Raw genomic sequence first — 27,889 nt, forward strand, 5'->3', positions numbered from 1 at the left:
ATCACTGCCTAAGCCAGGCACCACAGAGACAGAGCTGGGTTCCATGTGAACAGGTGGGAGGACGCTGGCATGTCTCAGCGATGGGGCTGCCCCCGGACCCTCACCTGCACAGTCCTTCTCATCAGACCAGTCCCCACAGTCGTTCTCGTTGTCGCATTTCCACCTGTTGGGGATGCAGTGCCCATTCTTGCACTGGAACTGGAAGTAGCGGGAGCAGTTGGGGGCCTCCGTGGGGTTTTCTGGGGGGTGAACCGCATGGTCAGTCGTCTGCCCTGCACGCTGTGAACACAGAGCTCCAAGGACACACAGGCTCCTCACCCAAGCCCCGAGGCAGCCCACACGGCCCTCCCAGAGAAGGACAAGGCAGCTTCCTGGACCCATCGGGAGACAAGAGCACATCCACAGACAAAAGCCCACCTTCCTGGATTCCATCTCACATTCTCTGACCTATGCCTCTTGCTAACGATACCCGAGTTTTAATTTTGACACTTCACCAAAGGAATGACCTAACTACTGATGATAACGTGACAGTGACAGGGATTTCCATTACGTTGTGGCCTCTGTAACCTTTCCAGGGGAGGGGGAAGCACATGCCAAAATATTTATCCTAACTCCTCTATCATATTCCTTATATATAACATGAACTTTCTAACTGGGGAAAGAAAAGAAAACGGAGTAAATACTCCCTAACCCCTGCTAGGGGGTAGGTTCTCACTTTAAGACTCAATTCCTTACAGGCAGATTCAAGAACTGGCAGGAACTGTGGCTGAGGAAGGAGATGGCAAAGCCGGTGCCGGAGTGGCCCGAGCGCCCCCTCCTTAACTTCAGGCGCCTTCAACCCGGAGATGAGGGAAGCGAGGAGGCAGATCCCAGGTCTCCTTACCACAGCTGGCTTCATCAGAGTCATCCCCGCAGTCATCCATCCCGTCGCACTTCCAGATCAAACTGATGCACACTCCATTCTGACACTGGAAACTGAACTCATCACACACCTTGTGGAACTCGGGGCCTGGGGCTAGGGAAGGAACGAACACCCGAAAAATCCAGATTGCTTCTACACCGAAGAGCTCAATATAACACTGCTATTTGGAAACGGGAGGAAAGAACAAATGTCCTCCACCAAGAGACCGCACGGCTGAAGGATCCCTCGAAGGTGAGTCAGCTGAAGGCCTGGCCCCAGCAACTCAGAAGGCAACTGTGTTTGGAAATAAGGTCTTGAAAGGGGTAATTAAGTTAAAGTGAGGTCGTGAGGGTGGAGCCCTAATCTAACAGGACTGGTGCCCTTATCAGAAGACAGACAGGCACAGCAGGAATACCATGTGATGCAGACACAGGGAGAGGACAGCCGTCCACAAGTCAAGGAGAGGGGCCTCAGAGGAAGCCAACCCTGCCGCCATCTTAACCCTGGATGTACAGCCTCCAGAACTGTGAGAGATTACCTTTCTGTTGTTGAAGGCCCCCAGTCTGTGGTCCTCTGTTTTGGCATCCCAAGCAGACTGACGCAAGTACCTACTATTGAGTTGGCCCAAAAGTTCATTTGGGTTCGTCCGTGACATCACGGAAAACCCCAAACGAACTTTTTGGCCAGCCCAATGTAATACACGCAGGGCAGTGTTGGGGACAGGGCTGCAGCAGGGAACGAGACACAGACCTGCTCTATTGCACACACACTCCGGCTGAGGGAGGCGGCGCACAAAATAAGCGTACAGCGTGCGAAGTGGAAGTGAGTGCGGTGAAGACACTGCAGCAAGGCAAGGGGGCCACTCAGTGATGGGGGCGCAAGAAAGCCTGTGGGTGACGTTGACATGTGGGCCAAGGGCTCGGTCATCCTCTGTCCTCCCGTTTATCTGTACAACTAACAAGCAAGTTTCCGAAGCAACAAAGGTGAGCTTTCTCAGAAAAGGCAAGACTGGACCCTCAATCGAGACCCTGTAAACTAGATGGAGGCACATCCCCAGGCAGCCCAGCACCCCTTAGTCTCTCCAGTGCCCGCAGGTGACCCCCTCCCCCCGCCCCACTCACAGCATCCCGCAAACACCGCATCCTCGTCCGAGCCATCGCGGCACTGGATGATGCCATCACACACCATGGACTGGAACAGGCACTGCTGGCGGTTCTTACACACAAAGTCCATGAAGCGAGTACAGAGGGGCTCTGGAAGGGTCCAGCAAAGGAAAGAGGCCGTGAGCCCCTGGGGCTGGAGGCCTCGTGGGCCCTGGGAGGATGCACCCTGGCCAGACGCGCATTCGGGAGACGGGAGTGACACGCACAGTCACCGAGCGCTTGCTCTGAGCAAACCCTGAGCTTTAGTACATTGTTAAACTCCCAGGACAATATGATGAGAGGTTTTACTCTCCTGTTTTCCAAATGAAGCACAGGGGATGGCAGCGTTAAGTATTTTGCCAAGAGTACACAGTGGGTGAGGGTGGAGCCGAACCTGAATTCCAGAGCTGCCTGACATCAAAGCCCATGATCTTAACCACTATCAATCAAATACTGACTCTCCAATATGGGGCTTGGCAAACTGCTGTTACGAAAGCACAGAGTCCTAACCACTGGACCACAAGGGAATTCCCCCGCCCCCAACTTATATTATGTTGAAGCCCTAATCCCCAGTGTGACTGTATTTGGAGATAGGACTTTACAGAAGTAATCCAGGTTAAGGGAGATAAATCAGTTGATAAATTGATCAAAAGGATCAATAGAAGTGGTGTCCATATAAGAGGCAACAGAGGGCTTCCCTGGTGGCGCAGTGGTTGAGAGTCCGCCTGCCGATGCAGGGGACACGGGTTCATGCCCCGGTCTGGGAGGATCCCACATGCCGCAGAGCGGCTGGGCCCGTGAGCCATGGACGCTGAGCCTGCGCGTCTGGAGCCTGTGCTCCGCAACGGGAGAGGCCACAGCAGTGAGAGGCCCGCGTACCGAGGGAAAAAAAAAAGAGGCAACAGAGATGCAGGCACAGAGGAGGCCACGTGAAGACAGGGCGAGAAGGTGGCCTTCAGACCTGAACTGCCACGCTGGCTCACCCCTGGGTCTCCAGCCTGCTCTTCCCTACGATGGGCACCACTGACTCCAGACAACATTTCCGGGTCCAAAAAAATTGGGCATAAAAAGGGTCACTGGGCCTAAAACTGTTACCCGAGTGATAGTCCGCAACTAGGAAAACCAAGGAAGTAGGAGAAATAAGTGTCCAATTCCAAACCATTGGTCCATTCACAGGACATACTGCAGTTGAACAAAGATGATCATGGACCATGACCTAATTCCACAGTCACCCACCACGGCTCCCTCCCCTGCTCTCCTTCCCCCAAACCGCACCTCCCCAACTCCATCCCTCTGAGTCCTGGTGGAGAACTTGGGGTCACCGCATTTACAAGCTAATTGCAGGCAGGTACTGAGGAAATGAAAGCATTTAGTCCAATGTGTGCCCTTCACTCACAGCCACAAGGTGCCCCCCAGGCAGGGTGAGGACTCACCACAGTGCTGTTCGTCTGAGCCATCCGAGCAGTCGTGCAGACCATCGCAGTGTTTGCTGGACGGGATGCAGGTGCCATTCGGGCAGCGGAATCCGTTGCACTTCTTCTCTGGAATGTGATTCAAGAAGAAGCAGTATAAGGAAACAGGCAGGCACTCACATCATTGTTTGGCCAGGGGGCTGGGGAGGTGACGGGTATAAATTTGTGCCACCCTACGGAGAGCTATCACTATGACAGACGTATACATACGGTGACCCAGCAACGGCACTTAAGAAAAGTAATCTACCTACATGAGTGAAAAATAACGGAGGCACAAGGTTATTCATTGAAGCACTGTTTGTAATAGATTGAAAACCACCTACGTATCCGTCAATAGGGGACTGTGTAATTACTGTACACGGGAACACTAGCCTGTTACAAAGAGACTGAAGAAGCACTACGTAAAAACAAGTCCTAGATATACAGTTATGTGGAAGACCAAGGTAGGTGGCATACTACATGTGTAAAACAGGACAAGAACATGTAGTATATTTAAATTTGCATACATGCACAAAAATATTCTGAAAGGATACACAACAAAGGGAGGGAACTGAGCAGATTTTTCTGACCTACTCAAAAAAGAAATTTTTTTTTTTTTTATTTAAAGTAAAAGAAAAGCTTCAAGTGGATGGAAAAAAGTAGGACACTCTTAAATCACTCACTGTCTTAATTCTTCAGGAATTGTATACCGAAGCCCTTTTGGAGAAAGTTTGTCCCAGAAATGTTAAGAATCTTAGGTTTCGCACGTAGCATAGAATTCTTAGCACTAGGTCACCCCTTCTCCTGAACAGAGAGCTACCGCCAGACATGTGGCTTAAAAATCACTTCCAGCAGGCCAGTTGCAAACCTAACTCTTGGTGGAATGGTCCCAGGAGGATCAGGGATAAGGCAAGAAAATAAATGTGTTTTAATCCTGTAAAAAGTCATCATTCTGGGCTTCCCTGGTGGCGCAGTGGTTGAGAGTCCGCCTGCCGATGCAGGGGACACGGGTTCGTGCCCCGGTCCGGGAAGATCCCACATGCTGCGGAGCGGCTGGGCCCGTGAGCCATGGCTGCTGAGCCTGCGAGTCCGGAGCCTGTGCTCCGCAATGGGAGAGGCCACAGCTGTGAAAGGCCCGCATACCGCAAAAAAAAAAAAAAAAAAAAAAAAAAAATCATCATTCTTAGGAGACTGTTCAAAGGACATCGAACAGAAACAGTAAAGGAGTACCTGAGTTGGGGAAATAGTTAATGCCACTCAGCATACAAAGGTTTTTCAAAAGTATAAATTTTAAATTGTACAAGACAAATGCCCACTCACTAAATTAGTGAAAACAACTCAAAAGATTAAATCCAGGGAGGCCTGGGGAAACATATGATATATTACTGATGGAGAGCCTTTCAGTAGAGTCACTTGGAAATAAAATCTGGAAACGCTTAATGAGAACCATGGAAATTGATCAGAACCTTTGACCCAGCACTTCCATATTGAGGGACATACCCCAGGAAGTACCTCAAAGGAAAACGAAGCCCTTATTTCCAAGCACATGAACAGTTTTACTATGCATGACAGTATGAAACTGAAATTACTCAACCAGGGAGGGACTAAGTAAAACTACGTTATAGCAATACAAAGAGGAAAGGCATCTGCCGTGAAAATGCTAACCACAGAAAAATACAGACGTATGGAAACATCTTTGTTTAATATTGTGCCATGAAAGGAGCAGAATATAGAACAGCATGCAGACAAGGACTACAACCCCATGAAAATTAGGGATGTATGGTATGAAATAACAGAAAAGATGTATATTGGTCTCTGCCCCTGGTTACTGGCATCAAGCTCCTAAAACCCTTATAATTGCCTGAGTGACGGGAATGTCTTTTGTTCTAATAGGGTGACTGCGGGGGGCTGGTCATCAGAAAAGCCATGTGACGATTAGAGGCTTGGAGCTTTCCAGCCCATCCCCACTCCAGGAAGAGAAGAGATCTGGAGACTGAGTTCATGATGGATCATGCCTAAGTGATGAAGCCCCACCCCCAAATCCCAAAAGTAGGCGGATCAGACCGCTTCCAGGCTGTTGAACACGTGGAGGTGCTTGCAGGGTGGTGGGGCCTGGAGAGGGTGTGGAAGGCCCATGGCCTTCCCCATACCTTGCTCTGGGCTCTGGGCTCTCTTCCATCTGGCTGTTCACCTCTCTCCTTTACCATAACCTTTTATAATAAACTGAAAAGTGTTGTTTCGCTGAGTGCTCTGAGTCATTCTAGCAAATTATCAAACCCAAAGAAGAGGTTGTAGGAACCCAGATTTATAGCTGGTTGATCAGAAGAACATGTGACAACATAGGACTTGTGACTGGCATCTGAAGTGGGGGCTGTGTGATGTGACACTGTCTTGAGGAAGACAGTGTCAGGATTGAGTTAAATTGTAGGACATGCTGGTGTCGGGGAATTGCTTGATATGGAAAGCACACATTTGGTGGCCAAGAAGTGTCAGAAGTATTGTGTGAGCAGAGTATTGAGACTATAAGGACAAAACAGGGAGTATTTCCCACAGACACACGACAAGAGGATAAGGAGAGAGAGCTTTAAAACTATTTGGTGTGAAAGGGGAAAGGTGGGGAGGAGGGATAAATTAGGAGGGTGGGATTAACATGTGCACACTACTATATATAAAATAGATAATCAACAAGGACCTACTGTACAGCACAGGGAACTCTATTCAATACACTGTAATACTCTGTATGGGAAAAGAATCTGAAAAAGAATAGATACATGTGTATGTGTAACTGAAACACTTTGCTGTACACCTGAAACTAACACAACATTGTAAATCAGCTATACTCCAATATAAAACAGAATTTTTTTTAAAATTTGGTGTGAAAAAACATTTTATGTATTGTGTTTGTATGGCAGCTATTTTGTGGTTAATTTCAAATGATTATCTCAGAATCCTTTTATTTTTATTTATTTATTTATTTATTTTTGCAGTACGCGGGCCTCTCACTGCTGTGGTCCCTCCCGTTGCGGAGCACAGGCTCCGGATGCGCAGGCTCAGCGGCCATGGTTCACGGGGCCCAGCCGCTCTGTGGCATGTGGGATCTTCCTGAACTGGGGCACAAACCCGTGTCCCCTGCATCGGCAGGCAGACTCTCAACCACTGAGCCACCAGGGAAGCCCCCTCAGAATCCTTTTTTAAATAGATCGTATTGAAAAAGTTCTGCCTTAATGAGTAGTAAGCCATTTTCCCAAGAGGCCATAACAGAGACCTCTTAGCCATAAAATATACCATTTATATAGTAACTGTTGGCTAATTTCTGGCAGAACACTGGTAATGTGACTGCATTTAGTGCTCCAGGTGGCTTAGTGGGTTTCTATTTCTTTTCTTCAAAGTTGTTATGGACAAGCAGTGAGGCAACCTTCTTGCCCAAGAATTAAGACTACATAACCCAGGCCTACACATTGCACAGCAGTGCCACACAGAAATTGCAGGCTCACTAGTGGTCAGAGTGGGCACCCGGGCACAGCGGGTCGCTATTCAATTTCCTGGCCTGTCTGTTGTCTATTTTCCTGAACAGCAGACATGGGAAATGCTCTGGGTGGAGGCCAAAGCATTTGCATTTACCACAGTTGACTGGATCTTCATCAGAACCGTCTTGGCAATCCATGTCACCGTCACATGCCCACCGCTGGGGGATGCAGTGCCCGTTGTGACACTGGAAGTTGGAGGCCTCACAGGTGTGATAGATGGCTGCCAGAGAAAGAGAAGAGAGAAATGGTCAAGACGTCCCTCACCTCCGTGCTCCCATCACCATCAGGGGCCAAGTGGAGAGAAGGCTTGTACTAGATCACAGGTATGACCTGGGGCTGCCCTTAAGGTGGAATGAGGCCTCCTGAATGGGCAACAGCTTGAGGCTCTGAGTTTATCAGTGTTACAAGCACAGATATACATGTTAAAAAATCAGTCACTTTCACAACAGTTTATGAGGTAAGAAGTATTCCCCCTTTTACAGATGAGGAACAGGCTTAGGACACTAAGAAGCTCGCCCACATTCACAAAGATAATGAAGTAATAGCACCAGGGCTGTCCAAATCCAAAGCCTGTGCTTTCTCCACTCTACCTGGCTACTTGATCTTCTCACTCATCCAGATTCCGCAGGATAAGGACAGGCATTGTGTGCTCAGGGGACTGGGTTCTAAAGCTGGTCCCCACTGTGTGGAGGCCTCAATTTCATCATCTATATTCATATCTAAGGACCCCTGTAAGTTCTGAAAGGCCATGATTTTATAATTCTAAATAAACCACCCAATTTCAAATGTGGAAAACCTCAGGTCTGAAGAGAATAAAAGATGTGTCCAAAATCTAACTTTCTGGACAGTTGAGAGAGACAGCTACCAGGCAATAATACGTGGCGTTCTCTCTACAGTCATTAAAAGAAAAAAAAAAAAAGGCAAGTGAAACAGAGCCACTGTTATAAATTAACAGGTTCATCTGCATACATGCACTGAGGCCACCTGGAAGTTGTTTAGAAAATGTCCCAAAATCTCGGTCAAAGACTATTTCAAATGCATAGTATCTGCCTCAACCCCAACCAACACTATTAAGCGCCTTCTGCATCAGATTTCCCTTTCCTCCTCTGACACAGAGAGCAGTTTGTGTCTGTTTGTTGCTGAAAGCCAGGGCTGGCCTTGTTTACAACTGGCATAAAATAATATAACCAAGACAGACGGGCTCTCTTGGTTTAACTGTGTGGACAGGACGTTCTAGCAACAGAAGGAGGCAAAACAAACAAAAGTGGGTTGTTGAGTGCACACCATAGTTATTTATTCAATCGAGATGGTTGGTAATAGTGACTCAAGTGTTGGGAAAATGGGCTTCCAATGCCCTCTAGAATTTCTACTGCCTTTGAGGCTATTTTTTTGCAATGGTCTGAAATACAAAGCACCTGATTTTTCAAACCACTTTACAACAAACAGTTGTCCATCATCTGTTGACTTATCTCCTCAACGACCAAGGCTATATCCTGTAGCATGCAAAGAAGTCTACAGGAAGTTTCAATATTTTACAGCCTTTGGCAATCAGAATCCATTAAACATCTTTTTAAAATATACTTATCTCTGATAAGAGGAGTAAGTGTATCATGCATGTTACATGAGCTTTGCCCCAGTAACAGCCATTGCCTGGAATACTTCTGATTTATTGGTTTTACAAATCTGACAGCCCTTTAAAAAATTCCTCACCAAAGCCTTGCTCGCTTTCATAAAAGATACCGTCGCCTAAACTCATTGCCATACTGATGTACTTGTTATTATTCAGCCTATGCATTTCAATTCCAGTTGAAAACAATTTCAGAGCATTAATGAAGTTTCCAAATGACAATTCTGGGAGGCATGTTTGAGATCTCCAGGTTCCATCACAGATGCTGAGCCAAGAAAGACTAATTAATTTGCACCATTTCATCCAAGTGGCCAGGCAGGGATGGAATGCTTAACATACTCTCTTTTTCTGAATTTTTCTGTCTTCTGAGTAACTAACTAGCTCTCTGACATTGAGTGTCTGATGAATGATACATGCTCAATCAATAATATTTTTTAATTACAAGGACGAAAGAGATGGACTTTAATACAAACTAAAGAATTTGGGGAAGATGAAGAATCCTTTGCATAGCAGGATTCATTGTGACTCTAAGAACAGAAAGGCTAATGGGGCAAATGATCATGAAATTAGAATACCAGGGTTTCTAAGAGAGGCCATTATCCTCCTACCTATTCTCTGACTTGGGCAGATCTCTCCTGACTCAGTAAGACCCGTTGTGACACCTGATCAAAAGCATTAGCCAAATAAAAGTGGGGCAGAAGAGATGAATTAGTTACTGTGACAACAAAAGCACTGCCTTATTATAAAGCACTGGACTATTAGGAAATGAATGAGGAAAAAGAAATGCTAATATCAATACAACTTGAATGATTAATAATGTAAAAAAATAACATAAAGCATAAAGAAAAGCACACTGAAAAATAAAAGGCAGAATTTGAAAAAGAATCAAATAGAGGGACTTCCCTGGTGGCGCAGTGGTTAAGAATCCACCTGCCAATGCAGGGGACGTGGGTTCGATCCCTGGTCTGGGAAGATCCCACATGCCGCGGAGCGACTAAGCCCATATGGCACTACTGAGCCTGTGCTCTAGAACCCACAAGGCACAACTACTGAGCCCGTGTGCCATAACTACTGAAGCCCATATGCCTAGAGCCCATGCTCCACAACAGAGAGAAGCCACTGTTATGAGAAGCCTGCGCACCACAACAAAGAGTAGCCCCCACTCGCCGCAACTAGAGAAAGCCTGGCACAGCAAAGAAGACCCAATGCAGCCATAAATAATAAATAAATTTAAAGCACACATATAGTATACCAAAAATTATATACATAAAAAAGAACCAAATTGAAATTCTAGATATAAAAAAACATAGCCATGGAAATAAAAACAGCTCAGTGGGTGTGTGAAACAGTAGATTAGATCCAGCTGAAAAGAGAATTGTTGAACTGGAAGAGAAATCTGAGGAAGTAACTCAGAGTCTAGCACACAGTCATAAGGAGACAGCAAATATGAAAACCAGAGGCATGAACACAAGAATGAGACAGTCCAGCAAATGGCTGATAGTTGCTGCTGAAGACAAGAGTAGACAAAGTAGCAAACAGATACGGCTGAAAAGATAGTGGCTGTGATTTCCCAGAATTGATGAAAAACGTAAATCCTCAGATTTTAGAAGGAAAACAAATAGGATAAATAAAAATACTCCCACAGCTAGGTAGGTGAAACTGAATAACAAACAAACAAAATGCAAAATACCTAGAGACAACTGGAGAGAAAAGAATGTCAGACTGTTGTTTGAACAGATAATCTGAGAGGAGAATTTAAATCGATACAAAACAGGCCAGAAAGAAAGGGACTAATTCCATCAAAATACTTAGGGAAAATTACTACAAATCTAGAAACCCAGATCCATCTGAATTCAGTTTTGAGATCAAAATAAAGACATGTTTCTATAAACAAAAACTTGAAGTTTACTACTCACAGACTCCTGCTACAAGAAACACCGAAGGATGTGCACAGAAAGGAAGCAAGAGGTACAAGAAGCAGACGTGGTAGACAGGTAGGTACCTATAAATAAGTCTGGTTACTAAAAAATAATAATGATGACTAATTTTAGGATTTTTAAAGCGTAAAACTAAACTACGACGTATTTCGTGTTTTAAAATACTAAATATATACGAAGTATGTCAGTATTGAAACTGTGGTCAGAGACTGGAATCAAAGCAGGTCTAGGGGAGGGGAAAGATATTAGGAATACACATAAGATGTCTAGGGCAACAGCTAAAAGAACAGAAATGAAACGTTTACGTTCAAAATCAGTGCGGGGGGTGGTGGGGGGAGGGATGAAGGAAACTCAATTCCGTGGGAAGCAAAACAGGGGGAGGGGAAGAGCCAAGAAAATGCCCGGCACAGACCATGCATGAGAGCCGAGGCCCACAGGAAGTCGGCCGACCCATGTTCTTTGGCTCTGCAGGTGACTTAATTTACTAGGCCAGGAAATGAAGTAACCCGCCACACATCAGAATGCGCTCACATCTGACCCCCGACTATTCTGAGATGACAGACAAGGAGAATCATCTTTAAAAGGTCTGGAAGCACAGCCATTGGAACAAGCCCGCAGTTGTGGTGCAAGCATTCTACACCTCCCCAGGCAGCCCTGCCAGAGAAAACCAGAGATAAAACGAGGAGTCTGCGACAAGCCCACCCACAGAAATGAAGCTGTTCATTCTTTGTGGAGGATCGACACATGCACCTAAAACACAAGTTTGACTAACGTGCTTGTGCTAACAAGATGTTCAGTCTCCTTCAATACCGCAATTTACCAACGGAAATGCCCAGGTGCACCCCTCTAAGTTATTAACCAACTATCTGCCCAACTCAAAGCTTCCGAACAGCACTCATATGCTTCCTGGGCTGATGGCAGTTCCTTTGCGGACCTCGGTTTTTCCTCCTTCTGCAGGCCAGGCTTGTACGCGGAGAGAAGCAATCGCCTGCAGTCCTTCCAGAAGCAGAGGCACAGACACCGAGACTGCGCCAGAAAAGATACGGCGGGGGGGGGTGGGGGGACGTTTACAAGGGGGTGGAATCTGGTAACATCACAGATCAGCCTGTGTGATGTACCTGACCTTTGAGGAGCTCCGTTTACTCCTTAAAGCCACGTAAGGTCACCTCTAAAGTAAAATGAATGGAGAGTTACAGTTGTGTACAATTACCCATCAACAGAGGTTCTCTGAACTGGGCACTGGGAGAATATAAAGGAGTAAAAGATCATTTCTGCCTTCACAAACCAAATCTAAAGCAAAGCATAACACACGGATACGTAAGTGTGGGACATGATAACAGATCTACTTTTTATTTGCTTTTACAAATTAGGAGGCATGCTTTGAGCTCCCGGATGCTGGGCGGTGTGTAAGAACTGCTGGGGTACTGTGGGGGAAAGAGAGATTAAGACACGGGACTTAAGGGATTTAATTCGCGAGAGTGAAGATCCATTCACAGTGGATGGCAAAGTGAAGCCTGAATGACCAGATCTCCCCTCGCCACAAAAGGGTTAAAGGAAACATCTTTACCTCCATCACGGGAGGGGTTTAGGGTACAACTGAATGACAATTTCTAGAGGAGGTTGCTGAGAAAATTTACTCATCAGAAGTGGGCTTTGTTCTCCTGCCTCCAACTTCCCCAATTCCTTGCTGTCCCCGAGTCCACCATGATGTTATACGGCCCTCGTTCATTCATTCATTCACAAAAAACAGTGGTGTGAACATGAGTGAACTTAACACCCAACAGAAGAATTACAACATTACTTCTACCTTACACCACCCAGGCTTCCTCTCATATTCTAATGTTGTTCCCAAATTTATTTTCAATAAAATCTTACCCAAAACAGGTGCAAGCACAATTTAAGCTTTCACTGTTTAGGGAACCCTTTGATGCTGCATTCCAAAACACGAGCTAGTTCAATGTTACTCAATGTATGGTCCCCAGACCAGGGGTCAGTCTGTAAACTCTGTTACTGGTCCTAAGGAAATAAGCTTGAGCCAAAATGTAAATCAACTCTATCACTCAGGAGACTGTTCAGTTGAACATTTTTTCATGGCAAGACCTTCCCAATGAAGGAAGCAGAGCTGGTTAAATTTTCGGCACAAGCTTATCAAAGACCAGCTCTCTGAGAAGCACTGATCTCGTTGGTTTCTCAGGTCCATTTCTTACAGCCTAGATTCTGCGATCACGTAGGGCTGCAATGTTACCCAGCACGTGAGCAGGTAAGCGCTGCTCAGGGAGTCCAGGGAATACTGACCAGTACAGTTGGCTTCGTCAGACCAGTCCCTGCAGTCGTTGTCCCCGTCACACACCCAGGAGGAGCGGATGCACATGCCAGAGCTGCAGCTGTATTCATCAATCCGGCACTGGTGCATTTCTGCAGGTGAGACCACAGACAAGGATCTGAGCACAAACGCTTGCCCGGAATTCTGTCTCTGAGGTCAAAGCTCCTAAGGGTTAGAGATGCACCCAACATCCCTGTTATCGCTGATGATCCAGAATGCGTGCACGAAGACTTTAACCAGGGATAGAAAGTCCTCGAGGATGGTGCCCAAGTACAGTTGGCCCTCTGGATATTCAGGTTTTGCATCCACAGATTTGGCCAACCATGCAATATGTCCTATGTGTACGATCCATGGTTGGTTGAATCCATGGATGCGGAATCCGTGGATATGGAGAGCCGCCTATGGGACTTGAGCATCTGTGGATTCTGGAACCCATGGTGGGTCCTGGAACTGATACCCTGTGGATACCCAGGGATGACTGTAGCACGCTACAAATGTGGCACAGGTGTGCTGAGATCCTGACACCTCACACTCTGGCCACCAGTTGCCTCTAGGCAACAGCGGCCTTGGCCATTTATCTTGGTGCACATTACAAATATCATTTTCTATGCTTCCTATGTTGGGAAGAAGGTTGGGAAGCAATGCTCTGGCTGCCCAGAAAGCCAGATTTTCAAGAAACAAACTTCCAGAGACAGAGCCTGTGGTTTCAGAACAGGACTAATGAGAAGGCCCAGTGTACTGATCAATGTGAGATGCTCAGCTCAGGGAAAGAGAGATCAGTGCTGAGCTCCCAAAACAGAAAAGCTGGTGACTGCCTGTGGGCAGAGCTCCTGGGATGCCGGCCGGTGGGGCTGTCTCAAGAAGGGTGGGGGCTGGAGACAAATGCACCAGGGCAGTCTGACCGGGACAGGAGGGGCAACTACACTGACAGCATCTTTTGTAGGCCCTGGGGATACTAACAAAACGGAATTTTCACATGGAATTGTAAAGATTCTAGGAAAACAGGAGTAGCCACGCCCGGGGGCCTGGGGTGGCTGCCTCAGTGAGAGAGGTTGATGGTGAACTGGGGAGCAGATATTCATGAGGAAACAGTCTGGAGACTCACGAAGAAGACCTGGATCTGAGGTAGGGACCACCTGAGACCTTGAGGTGGACTCAGGTGCACCACCGTGAATGGACCATGAACAGAGAATCTGAGGGACGGACATTGTTTAATGGTCCAACATGTGTCCAGTGAGTGGGTGAGAGGACACATTAGAAACAGATAACCACGTGGTGATTCCTCCCGACAAGAGCAAAACTGGCTGCACACGTTAACCCTCTGAGTGCAGAGGGGGACGTGGGAGGAATGAAGGGAAAACAGTGCAAACCCCAAGGACTGTTTCCTGGAACTTCGTATTCTTACAAAGATAAAGGAAAATTATGTAACCACTCCCCCCCAGAGACGTGCTCTGAGATCCAGGCTAGGATCATTTCCCCCACTCTCCTTATTTGAGTCCCAGTGAGTCAAACCCCCCGTTCGTGATGATGCAGGCCCCGTCCAGAAGTACACGCACAGCTGGACTGGACCTGCCCCCGTGTACAGGCAGGGAACCCACGGGGCCTCACGGAACCCTCGCAGCGGCGGGGTCAGCATCCGGCCCCCACACGCGCTCCCCTCCAGGCTGGGGCACTCTGTGTATTGTTCCCTCCCGTGACAGTCAGCAGCTACGGGTTTGGTACCCAGAGCCCATCAACTAAGACAGGGCTCGTGAAACTGACAGGGGAGGATTATGCAAGAAGAAGGGAGTGGGAAACACAGTCCCAGTTTCCTTTTCTGACACAAACTACCTGTGTCTCCTTGAATAAGCCCCCTGATCTCTATGGACCTCAGGTGTTTCATCTGGAAATCAAAAGGACTGAACTAGAGAATTCCCACCACTCCTTCAATTCCAACACACTATTTTCCTAAATAAAAATTTCCATTCAGAAAACAGATGCCCAAACAACGTTTGTACCATCCACGGACTTCTAACAGGGTTTACTGAATTAGATCAGTTTAAAAAAAAAAAAAAACAGTTCACAAAGGTATAGCTCTGAGTCTTCAGGAGGCTAACGTCATAGCTGCCCAGAGGCGTGCGTGGGCTAAGGCTGTACAGCTGTTAATAACTGCCTGAATTCATTTAGAAATCTTCCTAATTCTCACACTCATGTGTACAGCAACTCTGCAAGGAAGCAGCGTCCATCACTTCATGAATGAATCAATCCTACCATGTAAATGGAGGTGGCCATGCAGCTGATGTCATAAATCCCACAATGGCTTTCAGAAATCCTCCATTTCCAACCCATCCCATGAACCAGGGTGCTGCCCCCTCTGGAAGAGGATTCCTGGACAGCACGTCCCCTTACCACAGTGACTTTCATCGCTATTGTCGCCACAGTCATCCTCAAGGTCACATTTGTAGGAGAGTGGGATACAGGTCCCAGACTCCTGGCAGCGGAACTGGGTATCCAGATCACAGATGGTAGTAGCTAGGAGGGGAAAGAGAGACGACATGCTCATTAGGTCCAGTCAACTCCCCCCAAATACAAACATCCCACTGGAAAGCCAACTGAAAAAGAGAAGGAAGCAGATTTTAATTGTAATATGAATTTCAACAACAGAATTGAAACCTGGACTTACAGAAAACATAAACTGTGTGAGAACCTGAAATTTACAACCAAGGGAGATAAGGGCCTATCCTTCCATGGACGGCTTCCAGATCCGAACAGGGCTGGGAAGACTGAGAAACCGTCACTGAGCTACGAGACAGCATGACGCGTTACATCAGGGGTCCCTGGTCCCGGTCCGTGGCCTGTTAGGAGCCGGGCCGCACAGCAGGAGGTGAGCAGTGGGTGAGCAAGTGAAGCTTCATCTGTATTTACAGCCGCTCCCCATCGCTCGCATTACCGCCCGAGCTCCGCCTCCTGTCAGATCAGCGGTGGCATTAGATTCTCACAGGAGCGTGAACCCTACTGTGAACTAGGCGTGAGAGGGATCGAGGCTGCTCGCTCCTTATGAGAACCTAATGCCTGATGATCTGAGGTGGAGCTGAGGCGGTGAGGCTAGTGCTGGGGAGCGGCTGCAACTACAGATGATCATTAGCAGAGAGGTCTGACTGCACAGAGACCATAATCAATCAGTGCGCTTGAATCACCCCGAAACCAGCCCCCTGCCCCCGTCCATGGAAGAATTGTCTTCCACGAAACTGGTCCCTGGTGCAAAAAGGGTGGGGACCGCTCCACTAGATAACCTCCTAAGATCCCCTCAGAAGTGGTGGTGTCTTCCTAAATAAATGGCAGACATACCTTCATCTGGAAAACTACCATTAGGAGGCCCAGTTTTACACATGAAGGTGGCTCCTCACCGTACAGAGGACAGAGGGAGGGTGAGGTAAAATTCTGCGGCAGGAACAGGGGCCCTGCAGTCAGGCGAGACAGGGCTTCAAAGCCTGGCCCTGCCTCCTCCTCTAGCAAGTAAGTTTAACCTTCCCGAGCCTCCGTTTTCTCCACAGCAAAAGGAAGATAAGGTAACGTGGGCAAGCGCCTGTGATGACAGACACCAAGACCTGACAGGGGTCTTAATTCCACCAGCCACAACTTACTTCACCCAACCCCCCTGGGCTTCCGTTCCCGCTACTGTAAAATGGAGGTAATACCTACCCTCCTGGCATTATTATGAAGGTCAATAAGAAAACGAGTTTGGGACCAGCACCCATCCTTAGGACGTGAATATAATGGGCTCTAAACAAATGTCACTTCTCCTCCCATCCTTCCTCTCGCCCTTCTGCCTCAGAATGTGAACATAATTCCATTTCTCTCCCCCTTCTAAACAGAAATTATCTGGGTTTAAGCATAAGCCCTAGAACCTTCCAGAAAAGGCTTTGGGAAAGAAGGCTGCTCCTAGAGCAGCCAATCCGCAAGGAATGACGTGATAGAACAGGATCCTGGGATGAGGGCAGGGAGTATCAGGAAGTGAGAGGCGGGCGGCAACCTTGCAGTGAGACGTGCCCGGACGCTCTTATTTGCGGCTCCGTTTCTTCTCCGTAATTGAGTTCATGGTGGGAGGCAGGGGATGAAGGCAGAAATGACAAGACTGCAGGGGATTCACGTCAAAACCCCCAGCGGCTGACAGCCACCCAGGGCAGGAGCCTGCCGAAGAGGAAGGGGGATCTGCCCACAGCATCCCTCCCACGGCTGCCTTTGTTGCCACGCCTCTCCTCTTCCCTGGCAGCTGACGGGGATGCCGCGTTTAACTTCCAGACAGCATTGCCCAGCCACGGCCTGTCCCCTCCTGCAGCCCTGCCCAGGAACAGGATGCCTGCCCCCTTCTCCTTGATAAGGGAGACCCTCAGGAAGGCTCAGATGAGCACCACCCTCCTGGCTCCCAGGCTCCACATTTTATACCCTGCACCCCTCACCTCCACCACATCGGACTAGTCCAGGACCCGAGCCGTGGGGAACTGCAAGAAAGCAGAGCAGAAAGCAAGTCTCAGGGGCTCGGGAGGGTCAATCCCGGCTGACACTTGCACAAAGCCAGGAGGAGCGCAGAGCCAGCTGCATACTTCACTCCAAGGAGAAGCTTAAACTCTGCATGGAAACCTGTGAGGTCACAGCTCAGGGGCTGTGGGGAAGGAGATGGAGGAAGGTCTTCCTCGCAAAACACTGAACCAATATGAGACCCCAGCTCGTCTATCTAGTAGAAACCAAAGCCCAGGAACCCAAGGAGGAATCCCGAGCTCCTGGACACGAGGTCCTCTAGTTTACAGCTCTCTGCTTCAGCTACACCTCATTACGTCTGCGCAGTTTTCTCACAATGTGTTAATTCTAAGAAGTGTCTCCTCGCCCACCCTCTTCCGTAACAAACTCCTTTGCAGAATCTGCTCCAATGATGTTAATATCAATTAATGTTTGTAAGGGGCTTTGGCTATTCCCTCACAAATATCACACCTTCCTGAGACCCTGGTAGGTACAGGAGGTTTGATCAGTGTCCCTTTTGCAGAAAAGAAAAACACATGGAGAGGCTAGTGCTCTCCTAAATCTGTTGGTAAGCTCCTCTCCCTCCGTGTGAAAGGCAGCCACCGAAACCAAGGAAAAATGATGAAGGTCTGGTAATAACCTCCTATGAGCCAGAAAAGGCAGTGCATAGGATTGCAGGGCCCAGATGAGTTAACGAGTTGACTGTTTCTGACGTTGCTTTCTGGGAGGAGGGGCATAGGAACAGGCACGTGCTCTATAGACGGCTGGCAAACTATCTTCGCCAGAGGCAAGGTGGGTACACAGAGACGGGACACACCCATTAATCTGTGCTTATAGCACAACAAGATAAACGAGCTTCTGGATTTCCAAAGGCAGAATATCTGAAAGAGAAGCCTTCAGACTGGTCTCTGGCTTCCCTGCTCTGGCCTTTCTCCCACCTCATTCATTCTGCCCACGCCTTTATCTTTCCAAAGGCAAAATCTTATCCTGTCGTTTCGACGGTTCCAAACTGTTCTTCTGATAAAGTCCAAAGGTCCTTTTGCTACTCCGGGCCCCAGGCACCAGTCCACCCTCCCCGTACCCCATGGCTCCCACTCAAGTTCTCAATAACCCACGCTGCTTTCCTGCTCAGGCAGCACACACTGGCCTCAGGGCTTTCGTCCATGCTGCTCCCTGGCCCGGAATTTTCCTCCCTCTACCTCTGCTTGGTTCACCTCTGCTCACCCTTCCTAAGGACCTCCCCAAGTCTGATGGGGGCACCCTTCCTGAAGCTCATGGCGCTGCCCCATCACAGCGCTCATGGCTCGAACGTACCTGGCTGGTGACTTCTCTGACCCCCCTTCAGACTGTAAACTCTGTGTCCACTTTGATCACCAGTTTATCCCCAGGCCTATCATGGAGCCTGGAACACATGGTCCTCAATAAACACGTGTTGAGTGAACGGGTGAACACATTACTGACTGACCCCTCCTTAGGAGATGATGTCGAAGCTACTAAAAATTAACTGAAGAAAGATGGCCAACTTCGCGGTAAATAGATTATCCATTATAAGCAGTTATTTGTTTGTCCTTAAACCTTGCTAAACAGAATCACATACTTTCATAGTTGGACCTTAGAAATTACATAGTCCAAAGATGACATCTACATGCACACATACCAATGTTCCCACAACCCAGGCCAAAGCTGGCATCACCAATTAGAACAACCTCTCCTGAGCCTGGCAGGTAGCCGGCACCAACTGATTGGAGGTAACAAGATAAAGCCTGTTTCCCATCTCCGAAAAGGCTAAACATTAAATTTATAAATCAAGGACTATCACCTGGTCACCTGCCCCAGGTCACCAGCTCTATTCACAGTGGAAGAGCCACAGTCAGAGCCCAGACTGCCTGACTCCCAAATCAGCTAAGTTCCAACCATGCGATGCTTATTTGTAAATCTCTTGCAATGAGTAGCTAGCTTACTTAAGTGGGTTTGCTTTAATTAATAATAAATATCTAATACGGAAATGTGTTTTCTCCAGCCGCTTAAATGGGCATCACTGATCATGGGGGCCCCAGACTGCAGGCCCCACCCAGGAGGCGCTGACCAGCCTTCCGAGTAATGGGAAATGCCTATCATCCCCAAAACTCGGCCAAGCGGGGACTCACGGCAGTTTCTCTCGTCGCTCATGTCCCCGCAGTCGTTGTCAAAATCACACCACCAGATGCTGTTGATACAGTTCCCATTGCTGCACCGATACTGGTTGCGGAGACAGGTGTTCTCTGGCCATGGGGGGAGACAGAGGAGGAAACGAAACCAATATCATTCTTCCTGCTGGACCACAAGGCTTTCTCTTTTGAGCGTCCATTTGTCTTACTCAAATAACGCCTCAGACGGCAAAGGGGAAGGGAGATGCCACACACACGTGCCCGCCGGGAAGCAAGCATCCAAGGAGGCTCCCTTCTCTCCTCTTTTAATTAAAATTGGAGAAGAGGCAGCTAGGAGCGTCAGAGGGGGTTACGATGATGAAAAAGGAGAGGGATGGTGCCAGGTGGGTCTAGTGGATACGGTGGGTCTAGTATCAATGTTATAAAATACTAATTTCACAAGGAACTCCTTAAGGGACTGTGTACAAAGATCCAAACATATATTCAGTGTATCTATATAGTTTATACATACTATGGTCATATATATTCACATATATTCCATTTATTAATGAGGAGGGTTATGGAGATTTGCTTTACATATTCTTGAGGATTTTTTTTCTACCCCACGACTTCTTCAAAGCAAGCAGTTACAATTCCTCACACAGAAAAAAATGCACTGTTTAGTCGACTGGGTCGAGAACACGTGATGACCGGCCTCCTGTTTGGATAACCAAAGGCATTCCGACAGGGGTACAGAGAGGCCCTCTTCTTCCGCTGCTGGAATTCAGTGTTAACTCCATTTCTTTCCAAACAACTTTAAGATGATGTCGAGAGGCTGAAAGAGAGTCTCCTGTGTCTTAGAAGAAAAGGTTCATTTTCTTTCCGTTTGTATTTCTTAAGAGAGCCCAGAAGGCCACTTTGGGTCAACGGAAAAACTAGACAGGAAAGAAAGATTTAGCAGGTTTTCAGGGGGAAAATGTTAGAATCCGTGTTGAAAGGGGGAGTGGAACGAGGCTGCTGCAGCCGCTTGGCCGGGGCTTGGGAGGAAAGACTGGAAGTCCTCTGCAATACTGGTTGGAAAGTTCAGACGTTTCCAGGTTGGCAGGGGGCAGGGGGCAGGGGGGCGGGAAGCTGCTGGATGAGATGTGGTGAACTCTGAAGGAGTCCGACCAGTCCCTTGCCCAAGTCAGGGTGGTCCGACTTACGGAAGCAGGAGAAGCTGGAGAAGATAGATGTGGGGCGTGGATGAGAAGAGGAAGAGGTGGGAAAAAAAAGAAAGGGGCACTCAGAGGAAAGCCTGCATCTCCTGACATTAATCCTAAAAGCAGTTTTTATTTTTTAAAGAACAGCACGGGCCTGTTCTGGATGAGAACTGAGGGATCACGGGCCTTGGAACCTGAACCAGGATGTCTGTATCTAGGGGGGTTTAATTTCTACCTTGGGCATTTTTTGTGTGTGTGTGGTACACGGGCCTCTCACTGTTGTGGCCTCTGCCGTTGCGGAGCACAGGCTCCGGACGCGCAGGCTCAGCGGCCATGGCTCACGGGCCCAGCCGCTCCGCGGCATGTGGGATCCTCCCAGACCGGGGCACGAACCCGTGTCCCCTGCGTCGGCAGGCGGACTCTCAACCACTGCGCCACCAGGGAAGCCCATCTCCCTTGGGCATTTTTAATAACCCCAAACATGAGTGCATCGAGGACACCCGGAGCGGGGACAGAAGCGAAGGGGGATGGTGGGAAAAGGGACGCACCTTCTTTGACACACGTGTGGTTCTTCAGCTGATAGCCGTGAGGACACTCACACATCAGGTCCCCGGACGGGAGGGTGCTGCCGGACACACCCTCTGGACACCTGCAGCTCCTAGTGTTGTTGGCCTTGGGCAGACACAGCAGGCTGCACGGCCTGGACGCACAGGTGGTGCTTCCTGGAAAGGAGACAGATGGCGGTGGCCAGGTTAGTAAACACCAGGGTGCACCAAACGCAGGCCTGAGGCCCAGGGCGACCTCCTTCTTTTACAGACCCAGCAACACGAAGCTCAGGAAGAGAAAGAAGTGTCGAGTGTGAGCCGGGCCCCAGCTGGATCAGATGGCCCCGGAACCAAGCCAGGCAGCCACCGGTCCTCCTGGGAATCTGAAATCAGGATGCTGAGACACCACAGGGTAGGTGGGGAGCTGGATCCGGGAGGAGAGTCATGCCCCATGGGTGTCACAGGTGCTGCAGGGCAAGCCAAAATCTGTACAAGTCAGAGCCGTGCAGTTAAGATCAGTCTGCAGCGTCAGGAGGATGAAGCCAACTTATGGAGAGAAGAAAGGATGACACCAGGACGAGGGAAGAGGGAGGGGGAGGGAGGATGGCTTTGCCAGGCCCAGCCCCAGTCCCCACTGGCGCACCTGCACCTCCTATATTGGGTTCCTTCCTAACCCCTTCATTCTTTCCACAGCACTTTTTACTTGAGTTAGCTTGAGTGAGTTTACTATACCTTGTGACCCCAAAGCCCTTAGTTAGAACATACACCTGAGAAACGACAGGGCTCGGACAAAAATCTAGGCCTGCTCTTCTCAATTCCTTTGTGCCAGGGCACAGCTGCTGAGCTCAATGAGGAACCAACCAGAGACCCATTAGGCAATAAATCCACATGCAGTGAACCCACATAAGGACCAGTTACTGTTGATCTAGCCCACTATTTCCAATCTTTTCTCTTGGTTCAGCTTTCCAAAGAGAGTGTCAGCTGGAGTCCATACAATCCGCCACTGCACTCTCAAGGGAGGACTTCTGTGGATGGACAGTGATGGAAAAGGTGTTTTCTACCCTCCACGTCTTTCTGGGAAGGAGAGAGAGGACCCATAACCATTTCCTAACAACTGAAAATATGATGCAACTATAAAGCAACGTGAAAGCCATGTAAATCAAGAAATGTATTTTTTCCTTTTGCCTGTGACTACGCATCACCAAAACTGGGAAAAATAAACATAAATGCTTGGATAAAACTCAACTGATAAAGATTCTTCAGCTGTGCCATCTCACGGACAGAGAACCCCACCAGAATCAAATCCAAGTAACCGGTTTCCAGCCAGCCAAGATCTGAGGTATGCCACGCCTCTGTTGGCCTCTGGTTGGGAAACAGGGTTCATTAATGACAATCAGTACTCAGATGGATGATGACACACTCAGAAGCCTTGGATGTGTTGGCACCTCATCGGTGTTTAACTGGTATCACACATAAAAATAAAAAGCCCCATGGTACAGCAACAGTGTTGCTTTCATGCTAAGGATCCAAGAGCATAAGGCATTACCAAGTAGATAAAATACACACATCCACAGAGGGAGATCTGTATGAAGAAACACTCAAAAGGGGTTTGCAAATGACTCCATCAACCTATAGGCTGGATTATCATAGTGAATAACCTGCTGACTGGAGCAGAAATGCCAGAAACCAGCTCCCGCTCATCTGTTCCGTGGGCAGACACTGTCCCTTTATCTCAGATACACCTGCCGTGGGCTGCAGGAGGGAATGTTGAGCTGCCAGTAACGAAAACAACCCCATCTGGGGTTCTGGAACATGTTCTTTGTATTCAAAGGACGCTGTACTGTTTGACGTTCCAAGAAATTGAACAATAATAGAATATTTGAAAAATACTCAACGACAGGAGTATTTTCACAGGGGTCGTGTCTGTAAAATAACACAACGGACATTTTCCCGTGCAGGGCAAATGTTCCCACCCAAAGAAGCAAGAGGCGAAAGTACAGTGCCCAAAGGGAGAAGCGGTAATTCAGGAGACTGGTCTCAACAGACTTGAATGAATCTGCAGCCTGAGAGGGACAAACCCCAACCTAGGCAGCCAAGTCACTGACCCCAAGAGTTAGGCAGGGCAGGAGCGTGTGGGCAGGTCCAAAGCCACAGTACAGAAAACGGGAGTGCTAGTTACAGAGAACCCGGGAGAGCACGGAAGGAGGATTCAGCAGAGTTCCACCACAACACGGCTAGAGACCCCTCACCCAGGATGCCACAGCCTTTTGTGGGCAAGGTGGGCAATGTGAATAGTGGACAGCTGACGGCCTTCATCTCCAAAGATGTTCCTTTAGAAGACCAAACACTTAGCCCCACAGTGGCTTCACTAGGCATAGTCAGAACATTTTTAGATTTCCTCTTTGGAAAACTCCTCCAGAACTAGTTTAGGAGCCAAAATTGCTATTATCTTGCTTAACTATCTACATACTTGACAATTATCAAATCTACCCCACATAATAAATATCTGCTTTCATCATAGATATTGAAAAGTATGTGCTTACTGCAGGCTCTGAAGGAGAATTCAAAGAACTCCAAAATATTTTAACCCATTACAGCATCAGTTGCATACATTAATAGCCTTGCAGAGCAAGCTGTTTTAAGGAAAAAACACTCTTTATGAAGAGTTAATTCCAGTAACGCTGTGTAAAAAACAGCCAGGTATAAAGACAAAAAATTCATCTGTTTATAACCAAATATCCCAAAGAGACATTCTGCAAGTGAACAAAATTCTTATCCTAAACAAGAATCAATCAAAATCTAGTACTTCTCGATCACTGTTGTATCCCACGGCACTGCTAATTCAACAACAGATCATAGACGGAACAGAGCCTGATGGTTTTATTGAAGTTCAAGCTTTGAAGTCAACTAGGCCATGGTTCAAATTCTCACCACTTACTAAATGTGTGATGGAGAAAAGGTACGGAACCTGACTTCCACATTCTCATCTATAAAATGGGAATAATAATACACATGGACTTGGGGAAGGTTAACTGAGGTTATACAAGCCCACTGAGCAAGTTAGTGTGGTGCTTATGACACAGCAAAATCCCTTAGGGTAAATGTCGTTTTCACTTTACACATGGCTAGTATGAAGTCCCGTGTGTGTTAGGAGCAGACAACAAAGTTAATAAAGCTTGGCTGGCACCAGGGATTGCCAATACCCATCATGAACTTGTAATACTCTCAGTGTCTGACAAAGCAGGCAGGATTGAGCAAACAAGTTCAAGGCCAAGAGGCACCCACTGCACACAGGCAGTGCTGGCAGCCAGGTGCCACTGCAAATGCTTTGATTTAACCCAAACCGGCCTGAGAGATGACAAGCTGACTTCACTGGCCCTGTGTCTGTAGGCAGGAGGTCCCCGGGAAGCAGGAGACAGGCCATGATTTCCCCTTTATGTCTCAAAGAGTCACCTTCCTTTAAACTAGCCAGAGTAGCTCCAGGGTCACAGCAGTGACCGCATGGCAGCTGGGATGAAGTGACCGGCCAAGACTCGGGGTGGGAACCAGGGTTTACAGGTTCATCGGAACACAGTGTTGCAGGAGCTGAGGCTGTGTGCTCAGCCAACACATGCTGACAAGCACATGTCAAAATGCAGACCTGCTTTTCTAGACGGGGAGGTAACTTGAAGAAATGCTGAGAATTCCCTCGGCTTGCCAGCGGGGCGGATCAGTAGGGCTGGGTGTCCTCCGTCAAAGGCCCTGAGATTTCAGCCCCTGGAGCTGGAAAGCATGATTCCTTTCTCTCTCCTTATTTCATTCTTTTTTCTTTTTTTTTTTTTTAACCTTTTTCTTTTTTTTGTCTTTGAGAGTGTGTGTGTGTGTGTGTGTGTGTGTGCTTTTTTTTGTATTTTGTCTCTCTGCCCTATTTCAAAACAGGCACCTCCTCTAAGAAAGAATGTGACTTCTTCGTCTTGTGGCAGAACTGGAACAAAAGCCCAGCTCCTAAACAAGGGAGGGGTCTTTGGGAAAGCTAATTCACATCTGAGATTTTGTTCCCTAATCTAGAAACCATGGATCATAATACCAGCCCTGCCCACCTCACGGGTCAGCTGTGAAGACATAACAATAATGCAGACTTCCATTTCTAGGATACTTTATAGTTTTCCAAGCGTGTTTTCATGCTCTCTTCATTAGTCCACAAAGGATAGCAATGATATCTATAACCGTATTATTTCCCTTTGTCAATTTTCTCTTAGCACAGGGCCAGCCAAAAACCACAAGACAATATCAACGTTCTAGTTCAAAACAGGAAACCTAGCAGTCTGTCAATAAAGGAGAGTCAGCAGACCCAGGATGCTACTTAATCCTGCTGAGATAAAGAGGGCTCTTCTTAAAGGGACTATTCTTCTGGGGAGTACCCAGATCCCCCTCCTCTAGAATCAACAGTACGGTTGGGAGATAAACAAGGGGCAAGGGCCGTGCAGTAAGGAAGATAGTATCCTACTGAATAGTCTCGGACCCCAGGACCAGCCAGTCAGAGCCTTGCAGCAGTCCTTGAAGCCTCAGCCCACAATCTTTCATATACCCATTCTCTACAGCAACACTCCCCACCCCCATCCCTTCTTCTTTCAACAAGTATGAATTGAGCAGCTACTGAGTGCTGGTCATTGGTAAGATTACTGAGCAAAAACAAAGACAGAATCTCCTTCTTCATGGGGTTTAGAGTTTCACAGTGGGGACAAGTGAATTAAGTCATCATATAACTAGATCTCACATTGCAAGGGAAGTAGGGCTCAATGCACAGTTGGTCATCTGAGCAACCAGAGAAGACGGGACTCCTGTCGGAAGCTATGCACCCAGCACAGCATCACTCCCTGTCAGGGTGCCAAGCGGGGATTAAGTGCACACTGGGCCTCTCCAGCTGCAACAGAAGCCATACCACCCATCAGTCAGGGGCCAAAGGCAGGAGGAGGGTGTAATTTACCCACCGAGCACCAGCGTTCCAGGCAGGCAAAAACATGCTGTCTTCCAGCTGTTTGTGTATCATTAGAAAAGAAATTAAGATGTCATAGGAAGAAATTAAATAATGCACATGTTGTCATGACAGGCTGCCAGATCCTGCTTGATCAGAGACTGCCCACACCCAGCCCCTTTCAAGAGATCAACTCGACAGAGATGAAGGAGATGCTGCCTTACCGGTTGTTTTCCCCCGGTAGAAAATCTTCAGGTCCATAGGCCCCGTGAGCCGGTTCGCCAGAATCGCCATCTCAGACCCGCTGTATTTGGAAGCTCGGAATATGCTGAGCTGTGACCAGTCATCCCAGTAGATCTCATTCTAAAAAGAAAACCTTTGTTTGTTAGTCAGCTCTTCTGTCTTTTCTTCTGGACCCTCATTCAGAACAAGAGCTCCATCGGGCAGTGGACGCCTAACATTCACTGGCTGAATGATCAGCCTGATCAAGATTTGACTTAAATGCAAGAGTCAGTGATTTTATCCAAACCTCACCAAATATCCACACTGAAAGAGCTACCCAAAAGAAACTATCCGATAAGCATCCGATAAGTTTGACCACAAGTTGAACCCTTCCGTAGAAAATCTGAACAACCGTTTTGTGTTCTAGAGTCGAAGCACAAGTGACAGGCCACCCCCCAGGAGGCAGAGGTGGGACAGGGCTCATCTCAAGACATCAGGGAATGAAGAGAGCAAACCTCGCAAGAGACCAAGACACAGAGCTAGGGACTTCCCTGGGGGCGCAGTGGTTAAGAATCTGCCTGCCAATGCAGGGGACACGGGTTCGATCCCTGGTCCAGGAAGATCCCACATGCTGTGTAGCAACTAAGTCCACATGCCGCAACTACTGAGCCCACGTGCTGCAACTACTGAAGCCCGCGCACCTACAGCCTGTGTTCCGCAACAAGAGAAGTCACTGCGATGAGAAGCCCGCGCACCGCAATGGCGAGTAGCCCCGGATCACCACAACTAGAGAAAGCCCACGCACAGCAACGAAGACCCAATGCAGCCAAAAAATAAAAAATTTGAAAAAAAGACACAGAGCCAAAATGAGGCTACCGATACTGAAAGGCAAGCCAGGAATTTTCATGGGATGCAACCTCAAACTTTGAAAGGTGAACAGTGAGCACCCTGGACCCCTGGCAGCTCTGTCTGGCATCCCTCCCTATGGGCAGAAAGAAACTGCCTCCAATTCAGAAATGAGCTGATTTTCTAAGTTAGATAAGCATCTCCGCAAAAACCTGGAGACAGCAGGCTCTACACCTCAGTCTGCTCCTAGCTACACTGACAGGTTGCCCAATGCTGGAACAGGTGAGGCCCCACCTTAAAGACAGCAATGGCGTAGGGGTGTGGGAGGTTGTCCAGGATGACGGAGCGCTGCTGGCCGCTGAAAGTGATCCGCTCGATGCAGTCCAGGTAGGCATCCGTCCAGTAGATCCACCGCTCGTCCACGGTGATGCCATTGGGCCACTTCACATCCTCTGACACAAGACGATAGGCAGCTGAACCATCCATGTTGCTCCGGTAAATGCCAGGCCTCAGGTCCCCCCAGTCGGTCCAGAACATCACCCTGGCCAAAACCGGGGAAGAGCGCACATCCCATCAGAACTGGGGAAAT

General features: G+C 48.1%; 1 protein-coding gene across 1 annotated transcript in view; it reads right to left on the reverse strand.

Moving 5' to 3' along the window:
- Nucleotides 1–27,889, reverse strand: part of SORL1 (sortilin related receptor 1) — a 157,742-nt gene that overhangs the window by 36,901 nt on the left and 92,952 nt on the right. The window contains exons 20-30 of the mRNA XM_079708073.1: nucleotides 27,595–27,841; nucleotides 26,457–26,595; nucleotides 21,282–21,455; nucleotides 19,553–19,666; nucleotides 15,297–15,419; nucleotides 12,881–13,000; nucleotides 7,116–7,241; nucleotides 3,477–3,584; nucleotides 2,023–2,154; nucleotides 884–1,015; nucleotides 105–239 (exon numbers count right to left, since the gene is read on the reverse strand). Of these exons, the coding sequence (XP_079564199.1) occupies nucleotides 105–239; nucleotides 884–1,015; nucleotides 2,023–2,154; nucleotides 3,477–3,584; nucleotides 7,116–7,241; nucleotides 12,881–13,000; nucleotides 15,297–15,419; nucleotides 19,553–19,666; nucleotides 21,282–21,455; nucleotides 26,457–26,595; nucleotides 27,595–27,841 (1,550 nt within the window). The remainder of the gene's footprint in view (nucleotides 1–104; nucleotides 240–883; nucleotides 1,016–2,022; nucleotides 2,155–3,476; nucleotides 3,585–7,115; nucleotides 7,242–12,880; nucleotides 13,001–15,296; nucleotides 15,420–19,552; nucleotides 19,667–21,281; nucleotides 21,456–26,456; nucleotides 26,596–27,594; nucleotides 27,842–27,889) is intronic.

This window comes from Hyperoodon ampullatus (genome assembly GCF_949752795.1).
Source record: "Hyperoodon ampullatus genome assembly, chromosome: 7".
Taxonomy (NCBI): domain Eukaryota; kingdom Metazoa; phylum Chordata; class Mammalia; order Artiodactyla; family Ziphiidae; genus Hyperoodon; species Hyperoodon ampullatus.